Below are 11,189 nucleotides of genomic sequence, written 5' to 3'. Positions count from 1 at the left end.
TATCCCAGGCAGACATGACAGGAGCTTGTCTACCCCAGACCCAAGCAGTATCATGTTATTTTAATGATTTGAGGCTGAGCTGCTGACAAAGAGTATGTTACTGCAATGTCAAGCATGTCACCCTGTTCCAAAATGGCCACATAGCCAACAGTACCTTTTCAAAATAAGGAATGTCTTAGAGAAAGTTGCATCATGAGGAACTTCATTGTTTGATATCAAGCCATCATTACCATCATCATCATCGGCATCATGATCACCATACACACTTTCCCTGGAAGTGCTGCAGTTTCCCTCTGCTTGACAGTGTCTCGTTGGATGGGTTAAAGCTGGTCGTTATAACAATGAGAGGCAACCCAAGAAGCCAAGTCTTTTCTTTCATTTAAAGCAGGAGGAACATTCACCTCCTTTCCAAGCCTATTCTGAAGCCTCTTACTTCAAGTGTGCGGTCACAGGAAATAATTAAATGAAAGCACTCATTAAATAACATGAAAGGGAGGCAGGGTATGAAGGGAGGACCTTTCCTAAGGTGATTGGAATTTTCCATCAATTCACAAAGAGGGCTAATTGGCACTGCATTGTGTAAGGGGGTATGAGGGAGGGGGTACACAGGGTCACCAGCTCATGAGAGGAAACATCGGGAGTAGATTTATCCAAGATATTCCATGGAACTGTTCAATGACTGGGTAGCAGTGTACTGTTTATATTAAAGAATAGGTTAAAGAGGCTGAGAAAGAGCATCAATGCATTAATGCAGCTTTATTATTGGCTTGCGGGATGCACAGATGCTGGGATGATGTTGTAACAATGACCCCTTATGGTTAAAAGCATGCAGTGCAGTCCCTGCCAACTCTCCAAAGCAGGACAGGTCCTGGTTGACTATTATCCAACCTGCTCAGAATATACTTCTTACACCTACTAAGTAAACAGCTGAAACTGTCCATGTTCTAAAACAGCTATATCTGGTGTCTTGTATGTGCTACAACTGTGTGTCTTGCATGTGTCTCTTTCTCCCATTTCACCACTCATCCTTGTATCAGCTGTTGTAGAGGAGGGTTCAACTCTGAGCCACTGCAGGGGCAGATAAATACCAGTGAATGGGTTCTTTATGGACCTCTTCAACTTAATGGACTTTACAGGCTCAGGAGAAGTTTGTCATCTCAGTGCCAGGAACATTATTTCTCAAGTATACTTATTCCTTATGATGTTTCTAAATAAGGCATAGTGCACACTGTATCTGGGCAGACTGGAGGAATAGCAGAGCTTATACAGACCAGTTAGGGCATATATACCAGCTTGAGTGGGAACACATCTAATACTGAATAGAATTATATAATTGTAACCAATAATTGTAACCCCCATCATTATAGATGAGGACCAAGCAAGAGGCCGAGACAATATAGAGAACAAATCTATACTGATCTGTAATCTGTACTTATTTCGCCTGAGCAACATAGCACAAGTGTGGCTCCCAAAGTTGGAAAGTTGGTCTGTGATAGCTTACATCAGATGCATTACATGCACAATACCAGCTGCAAGATAAACTCATTGCCTACCTGGAATCTGACCCTCTTGACCTTCATTTCCAATCCTGGGAGTGAGGTGAAAGCCTCTCCTATGTCACTGCACAATCCTGGGACACTCATCCCTGTCTCTGTGCCATCATAGCAAACGACATCCACAGGTTACCTCAAACTACCTCTCAGGCTCAGGTTTTACTCTGGCACTATCACATACCAGCTACTAACCTGTAAAGGCAATAGTTCCCTAAAAGTCCTAAAGTGTTCCCAGAGGAACATCACTGTGGGGCCAAGGGGGCCCTTACAGGTTGTGACTACAGTCAGACGTCTCCCTCTCTCTGAGACACCGTCACACATTAGAACTAGACTGAACTGTCCATCCATTCTTTCCAAATAAGACACGCCCCCGCTCTCCCCCACACTAACCCAAAATAAGGAAGCTGCCATTTGCTACTGCCTCCTACAGACACTGATTCCATGCACTTGGGCACAAACGCCTTAGCCATAATAACACATCTGCCTCTCTCATTAGGTTTTTTAATATCCTACTTCATGGTTTATGCATTCTCAACTCACCAACGCTCTTGACATTTCTCCTCATCTTATGGCTCAAATACACACACTATGAGAGCGCAAAGCAGGTCAACAGTTATATTATTAATCCATCACATTTTCATATACGTACAAGCACTCGCTCTCCCTCCTCCCTCAAGTATAAAGCAGGGAAACAATAGCAAAATCTGACGTGCATTCTCTGCCACGGAAATCTCTTTAAAAATGTACTTATGACAGAAAAGGGTGAAAAAAAGCAGAATGATTTATTTTGCCAGATTCAATCAGGTGTGCTCTGTAGAGGGATCATCCCTGTATTGACATGGCCCAAATATCCACTGTGGAGACAGGCAGAGAGATGGGAGCGACAGTCTGGCAGAAAGGTTCACCTCAAACTCATGTACAGTACACCCTGCCTGGGAATGGTGGGACCATCCACTGGGCAGAGACAATGTTTCTCAGCTTTCATTCGACTTTGACTGACTGTGTGTGTTTGTGTGTGTGAAAAAAGAAAGCAAAAGAGCACCTAAAGGACCAACTAAAGACTTCCCTAAAGAAGTGTTGAACCCCACCACCCTGGAGGCTGCTGCTGCAGATCACTCCACCTGGCATGGACTCTGCCACCAAGGAGTGCAGCTAGCGGAGGAGAGAAGGACCGAACACACAAAAACATTAATTCTAAAAACCTTCACAACTGGTCTTTGCAGGCACAACATACTGTACAGAAGAAGAGACAAGAGACATCAGCTTCAGGGTTTATAATACACTTTAATCTTTTCATGTTTACATTGGAATGTTAACTTTAATTACCCATTTTAATTATTCTATAGGGTTACAAAAGTCTTAGATTTACTTCAAATCTCCCCCACCAACAATCTGAATCCCACAAAATTCAGAATACAAACAAACAGAAAAAAATCCAACAAAGACAAATATTTACTTTCCCTCCTTTTTTTTTTTTTTTTTTTTTAAATTGTATAAGCACAGTCAAGGTGAATATGGCCACTCCTACGCACTGTGAAATAAGAAAGATCTCTGACATTCCTAACCGTGGGGGCTTGTGCCAGGGCTGGCTGGAGGGTGGAGCTTGGGTGGTGATGGACATGTGATGGACACATGGTAGATGTTTTTTTCACGGCCATGGTTCTCTGATTGTTTTCATTATATAAGCAGGCTTTAACTAAGTCAAAATCCCAGACAGGACTTGTTCTTGAGTGAGTGTCCTTTACTGCAAAGTGCATAAAGCTAGAGTACTTCTGAGTTGTACTGTTACAAAACTGATTTCACCATTTAACACGACACAAACAGGCTGTTACACTTGATATCTAAAGTAGCTTGTCAGCAGACCAGGGTGATGAAAACGAAACTGACTGACAATTTCAATTAGTGTAGTCTTTTTTAAACACAAGCAAGGTACAGACTATACAACAAATGTCAGTCAATGACAGTGTACTTCTGTCCGAAGCAACAGTGGTTGCAGTGCTGTATGGACTGTAAGCTGGGCAACAAGTTTGTATCTTAGTATGGGTATATCTAAGGGTGTGTGCATGATTATGACTTGTCTGTAGTCAGCCAATAGGTTACAGAATAAAATCATTCTATACAAGTAGAACCAAAGGTTTGCAAAAGTAACTGACACAAACAGGGCTTCTGGAAGCTTGTTATCCATACACCTAAAGCCCCCCTCCTGTTACCACACCACCCAGGTCCTCCCAACCTGCCCTGACACTGACCGGAGACCTCATGTTTGACTTTATCATACCTTGCAAGTGCAGCATTCTTTTTTGACATACAGCTATAGATCTGCTTATAGATTTCTGGTAAAAAGGTACAAATTCACCAATTACAGCAAGTCATGGTGCGAAGGGCTTTTGAAAAGGGTTCATGTCCTGTTGATGTACTGATGGTGATGAACAGGATAGCAGCACCCAACTTCCTTTTAGATGTTGTTTCAGTCCACCGATCTGGTCATCTTTGTGTTGGTAGTATATGAATATAATATATCCTTCTTTACAGTATTTCGTACTTGTCAACCACAAATGACGTCTCTGTGGAGAACCTCACTGGACTGTCTCCATCCACCTGGGACACTTTGGGAACCTGAGGGGAGAGGAATCATTAGACACTCACATAATAGTCATACAAATTCAGCACTACCGCATCATTCAAGGGAAATAAAACAAATCCAAACCTTCATGGTGATATGGTGTTACACACCAGGGTGTCCAGACACTCACCTGGATGTCGCAGTAGTTGCCTTTGGACACAAAAGTGACATTGACAGGAAAGAAGTCGTTGGGTTGGCCCGCGACACTGAACTCCAGGCTTCCAGTCTTATTCTTGACATCCACCACTGGTAGAGACCACTCCAAAATGTTCCGCCGACTGTCATGGCGGTACTCTCCATCCAGGTCACCAATCACAGGTGAACCCACCCCTGACCTATAGGGCCAAGGCAAATGCTATCAAACACCATTCAGTGTACGCGACCACTGGATTACATTGTATAGAACATGTAAGAATGGGAAAACAAATAAATTGAGAAAATAATAGCCTCTGCATGTATACTCACGGGATGGGAATGGAGATGACCACATCGTTCAGCTCAAGTGCTTCCTCCTGAAGCTCGTACTCGATGTTGACGTCACAGCCAGTGGCACTCTCAGAGGGCCAGCAGTTTACTGGGGAAATGAAAAGGAGCCATGAGAACAAATCACATGCCAGCACCAGAAAGACAAAAACACCAAAGAAAGACACTGGCATCATCCAGTAAAATGTACTGACTCGTCAGTGGTATGAGGGCCTCGTCTGTGGTCTGTAGCCTCCACTTGAGGACACCCACATCATTGTTGAGGGGGAAGGACTTGTCTGGGTTCTTCAGGCCAAGCACTGACTCTGATGTGAAGAGCTTCTTATCCACATTGGGATGGGTCTGTACAGTGAAGAAATCATCGAAACACATTGTTAAAGACCCATGTTATAAATAGAGCCTGACCGATGGGTCCGATGCCGATTTATGCCAACATTCACCAATAACCAATATATCTGACGACATAGCTTTTTTTTTTTTTTTTTTTATAGTTCCTTTTTAGCACAGTTTTCATAAGTAATGGAGAAAATATGCTCTTAATGCTGATTAGGCAAAAATACATCTCAATAATGACCTGAAATGATCTCTATTGATGAATAGTGCAACATTTATTTATTTTATGTGCACATGTTCAGTGTACTGCACATTGATGTAAGTGATTTTCTGTTCAATATAACTTGTTGTGACAGTTTGATCATACACTGAATTATTTTTGTTATAGTATATTTCATTTACAAAAACATACACAAATTCACTGTGAAAAGCATTCTAAAACATAAAGTTGCCAACCACTGACATTTCCAGTAATGGTTTATTCCAACCCGCCCCCTCCCCAAGAGGTACATTCGAAAAACGTCTGACTCTAAAATTCATGGATACAAGCTAGTGATATTAACTGGTGAAATAAATGATTGGTAAATAATACCTTACTGTGTGCCTCCTTATGCCGAATAACTCTCTTGTTCAGTCAACATCTTTTCAGTTTGCAACTGTGCTAATTGACTGCAGTCCAAAGAGCTAACGTTACTTTGCTAAATTCAGCCACTTCAGTAGGCTCCCCAGTCTCCAGTAACAGCAAACGCCAATAAACAAGTTTATTCATTCATAGAAAATCCATATATGTGGATAATTTGCTCTGGAAAAACCCAATCACACAGATTTTCACGCACATCGGTGCATTATCGGAGGAATATGTGCCGATACAGATATGTATGTAAAATGCCAATATCGATGGTGCTCTCGATATATCTGTCCAGCTCTAGTTATACATATTGTGATTTTTATCATGGCCCGACCCATGAATGCCTAGGCGAATACTAGGCTTCAATTTAAAAACTAAACTGGTGCGATCCGCAATTATTGTCACCGTTGATTCAACATTTGTGACAACACACCTGCTGCTCCTGCCTCCTCCAGCTGACTAACTGCTGTGCATCTCACTCACGCTTCTCCTGACTTTCAAAGAACCCCCCCAGTCTAGCAGCTTTCTTGGTAGTTACAACCAATGCATTAAAATAAAGCATTAAAGTAAAATTTCACTACACAGGACAGCACAAGATAGCAACTATGTACATGCAACTAAGTACACCGCATTAGATAGAAAACATGCATGTATGAAAATATTGAGCAGGGTTAGGCGCGAAACTTAATGCCTATATTTGTGTTATATTTGCCTTAATGTTGGTTTGAAAAAAATCCTGGCTGGTAAAAAAATCTGAGTGGCTGGTAGACCAATAAGTGCATGTTATGCCCTGATCCCTGCCCATTTGGAATGTACCTGCAGTTGGACTCCCTTCTTGTCTCCATTGTTGACCATGAGCCGGATTCGTCCGTTCTTCTCGTCTGACACTCTGAGTGTGATCATGCCCAGGACCTCCATGTTCTGCAGCCCACCGTCTCTCCCACAGGTCAGGGTGATCTTCTCCTCCACACGCAGGTGCACACTGGGAAGGACAGGGTCAGAAGTCAATGATCCTTCTGCAAAAGTCATCCTCAGAATAGTGGGACTTGAAACCTGTTAAATCTACCTCTCTGTGTTAACTGGTGGAGGCAGGGCTTTGGAGGCCTCTGAAGGCCTCTTCCCTGTACTGGGCTGGATGATGTTCTCCCCCTCTGACTTCAGCTTGTCTACAAAGTCATCTACCTCCTTCCCTCTGACACTCAGCTTCAAGGCCTTACTGGGACCACTAGGCCTGTGGAGAAATGCAGGACAAATTATATGAGAGGTATGTGATATGTTCATTTGTGTTTCACATATTCCATGGAGAATTCCCTTCCTTCAATGCACTGAGAATACCTGACAGAGGCAGGGGCCACCTTGGGCTTCTCTGGCTCCATGAAAGTGTCTGTAATGATGGTGGCTGTGCTGCTGCTGCTGGAGATGCCGGAGCTACCGAACCCGCCGAAACCAGGAGGTTTCTTTCCTGAACGGTCTGCATCTCGTCTGGCCTGCTGCAGCTCCTTGGCCTTCCGCCTCATCTCTGCTTTAGCCTCCCGCTCCTGGGTCTGAGATAGAGTAAAAGAGAGAGAGAGAGAGAGAGAGAGAGAGAGAGACAAAAGAGGAGAGTCATGTGTAACCAATGACCATTCAGACTGGTGTATGATTAATTGACACATAACAAATGCAGTTGTGTTCAGTTGTCCTCCTGCTCTCACCTCACGGACGGCACGGAACACCTTCTCCTCGTGTGAGTCCATCTCAGTGAAGGTGCGGATCTGGGCCAGGTTGACGTTCTCCCTGTAGCCCAGTGCCACTATCTCGTCAAAGGCAAAGATGAGGTCAAAGCAGTGCTCAGAGATCTCCCCTTCTTCCAGCACTCGACAGTACTCAGGAATCTGCAGGAGAGACACACACCGTCACTTAATCATCACTGCCCATTATCATCTGATGGTGAACCATCCCCACAAACAAACAAATCAGTAATAGAGTGGATCCACTTAGGCTATCTTCATCTGGAAAACATTATTCTCTCCCAGAGGTGAATGCGAGTGGGAGGGTATGTTTGAGGGTTTAAGAGTCAGTTCATACCACACGGGAGAAGAGCCTTAGTGTCTCCAGATCCTCCAGGATGTTGCTGTTCTTGGTGGTGACAAGCACCATGTAGAGCTTCTCCAGTGGCTGGTAGACATAGCGCACACTCTCAGTCTCCACAAAGGTGTGCTGCTTGCCCATGCTCATCAGCTTTGGGAAGGCAGCCAGCAGGCCCTCCACACGTGTCCTTGTCATCTCCACAAACTGCCGTGAAACAATGGCCTTGCCCGCCTTGGTGCACACCGCCGCTGCCAACAGCACCTGGGAGAGTAGATGGAGATGGTGAATCAAATGTTGCTCCTTATATCATATGTAGTATGGCTTTTGCAGTCCATTATCACAGTTGGACTGCTAACAAGACATCCAACCCCAAGACCTCAACCTGTGATGGCCTCCCATTCTCCACCCTCAACACAGTCCTGACTGCATCAGATTTATGCAGGGAATGTGTCAGCTGTCTATCCTTGTGTGAATAAAGGTCTGTCTGGTCTAGGTTACACACTAGTGACAACGGCCATGAATTCCACAAAGCCTGATAGAGGCGATAGGCCAGCAAAAGACATTGGTGACACTTGAGAGTACTCTAATGACAAGGTTCCCACCAATAAAAGAAAATCCATATCATATAACATCATAACAGCTGCTCCTGGTAGTCCTAAAGAGACAATGTACAATATAATGTTCAATCATCCTCAAAGATACAGTTATCTGAGCACATTATCAGGTTGAACTTTTTAAAAGAACCCCTTTACCCCTTTAAGAACCCCTTTATGGTAAATGGTATCACTTTTGTTTTCTTTTGAGAGGGTTGGGTCTGGCTAGCTAAGCTAATTCATTCCATTTAATTTATCTTCTAGTAAGGCAAAGGTACATAACCAGTCATCTAGTTAGTTAGTTAGTCAAAGGCACATCTATCTAGTAGGGGCCTGCTACGATGACTGCAAGCTAGTTAGCTAACGTTGCAGACAACAGAAATGCAATTTCTGCAATGCATTATCTAGCTAGCTTGCTAATGACATTTGCTAGCTTGTTAGCTAAAGGAAGTAGTAGCTAGCTAAATAAAACAGATCGCAAGCTACCAAACATCTCTATATATTTCAATATATGTCTGCATTATTGCGCCTTCTTCACATCTGAAAATCTGAAAACAACATTGCTAATGTTATAACAGTAGTGATCATAGCGAGCTAGACAGCTAGTCCCGAGCTAGCTGGCCACTTCGACTCAAGCTGCTGTGCTGCTAGCTACTGTAGCTATTGTATAACGTTAGCTAGCTGCACATTGTTCATTTGCTCACCATTTTGTTCCTGTAATCCCTTATGTGCCAAAAATCCCGTCTGTACTGCCTCTGTAATATTACAAGTGATGCGTTTCCAAAAAGTCTATATATACAGGAAGAAACTTGCGTCTGTGTGTAAAAGCTCAATATGGAAGGACTTCTAGACCTAGCCACGTCTCCACCGGAAAGAGCTCGTCAGCAAGGTAAAAGGGCATGGACGAAAAAAATGAACATGTGGAAGATTCACCATCAGCAGCAAGCGAGTGTGTAACACAATTGCATCGAATCAGAATGACACACAGACTATCGTGCAATGATGCCTTTTCTATAGCCAGATAGCCTATGCCAGCCAGCATCAGTATTTTATGTACCTTGCCAGTTCCCACCCTAAAAAAAAGTAGCCCATAAAACAAAGTATTGATACAATGTAAATGATAAGTGCAATATACAAACGTGTGTGTGTGTGGAGAGAAATAGAGGGAGATCAATCCTATGCATCTATTCCATTGACATACTGGTTAAGTGGGTATGTGTCCATTCATCTAATTCATTCCTTTAATCTTAAACTGGCTAAAATGAAACCATGGGGGCAGCACAGTCTACGGACGTGGTATAGGAAGGACACAGGCATCATTCATAAATTGATATAATATTGGTTATTTGCCTAATAACAAAGATTGTATAATTAATCCTACTATCTTTGTGATACTAATCTCGTTCCCAGACCCTTCCGCCCAATGCTCAATGTTAATTGCATACAGTAGAATGGTACACGTCATACAGAGTATACAGTGATCAGTATTGCATACAAGAAAATTATCCTCAATGCTCTGAAAGTTTCACCACCCCTGGGGATAGGCAAAATAATGGGTACAGCACTGATAAAATAAGAGGATGGTACAGAGCAGGCTGTGAGCACCTGTAAGGCCCACACATGGGTGAATTGCCGGCCTTACCCACATCCCGATTGGTATCTATTATTTTACATAAAAGGATTCCAAACTTCCATAACCCTTGATGCCAATCAACCTAGATGTTGTGTAAGATATTGGCTCATAACCTCTGTTACTAGGCCATCCGTTTTGTTTGTACTTGGTAATTAATGGTTATTCTAATTTAATTGATTAGTTGATGGGGCAAAGGGCCTTGATCATAGATTTGGCAAGCCGCCAGAGCATCACGTGAGATATTTCAGGGAGGAATTTTTACATATTTTTTGGAGGGAAGAGAGAGTTTGATCGCCTGCTAAAAATCAGTACAGGGTATTGAGAGATAACGTTCAGTATTCAGGTATGAACATTAATTGGAGAGCACTATAAATTATGTGATAAACCTCACGATTTCCAGGTGGATAATACACTGCTCAAAAAGATTAAGGAAACACTTAATCGTCACAGTATAACATCAAGTCAGTTAAACTTCAGGGATATCAATCTGCCCATTTCGGAAGCACAAGTGATTGTGAATCAATTTCACCTGCTTTGGTGCAAATGAAAGTGACAACAGGTGCACTGGAGAGGCAAAAGCAAGACAACCCCCAAAAAGGTAATGGTTTTGCATGTGGTGGCCACAGACAATTGCTCACTCCAAACTGTCAGAAACAGACTCCATGAGGGTGGTATGAGGGCCCGACATCCTCTAGTAGGACCTGTGCTCACTGCCCAGCACCGTGCAGCTCAATTGGCATTCACGAGAGAACACCAGAATTGGCAGGTCCGCCATTGGCGTCCTGTTCTCTTCACAGATGAGAGCAGGTTCACACTGAGCACATGTGACAGGCGTGAAAGAGTCTGGAGACGCCGTGGTGAACATAATGCTGCCTGTAACATCATGAGGCATGACCGGTTTGGCGGTGGGTTAGTGATGGTCTGGGGAGGCATATCCTTGGAGGGTCACACAGACCTCCATGTCATAGCCAACGGTACCCTGACTGCTGTTTGGTACCAGGATGAGATCCTCAGACCCATTGTCAGACCTTACGCTGGTGCAGTGGGCCCTGGGTTCCTCCTAGTGCAGGACAATGCCCGGCCTCATGTGGCCAGAGTGTGTAGGCAGTTCCTGGATGAAGAAGGCATTGATACCATTGAATGGACCTCTCGTTCCCCTGACCTAAATCCAATTGAGCACCTATGGGACGTTATGTATTGGTGCATCCGACGCCACCAAGTACCGCCACAGACTGTCCAGGAGCTCACTGATGCCCTGATCCAGGTCTGGGAG

At 43.6% G+C, this 11,189-nt stretch overlaps 1 protein-coding gene across 1 annotated transcript; it reads right to left on the bottom strand.

The window, feature by feature from the left end:
• Nucleotides 1-2,824: 2,824 nt before the first annotated feature.
• arcn1a (archain 1a) lies at nt 2,825-9,157 on the bottom strand. Its single transcript, XM_083693388.1, has 10 exons — nt 8,988-9,157; nt 7,688-7,951; nt 7,315-7,494; nt 6,956-7,164; nt 6,687-6,851; nt 6,437-6,602; nt 4,854-5,001; nt 4,642-4,750; nt 4,307-4,511; nt 2,825-4,169 (listed from the first exon to the last, which is right to left on the bottom strand). The coding sequence occupies exons 1-10, from the start codon at nt 8,988-8,990 to the stop codon at nt 4,080-4,082; spliced, it is 1,539 nt and encodes a 512-aa protein (XP_083549514.1). The 5' UTR covers nt 8,991-9,157; the 3' UTR covers nt 2,825-4,079.
• Nucleotides 9,158-11,189: the final 2,032 nt, after the last annotated feature.

This window comes from Argentina silus, assembly GCF_951799395.1.
Source record: "Argentina silus genome assembly, chromosome: 2".
Classification (NCBI taxonomy): Eukaryota; Metazoa; Chordata; class Actinopteri; order Argentiniformes; family Argentinidae; genus Argentina; species Argentina silus.
The sequence above is the reverse complement of the archived record's forward strand: the minus strand, read 5'-3'. Positions and strand labels throughout refer to the sequence as shown.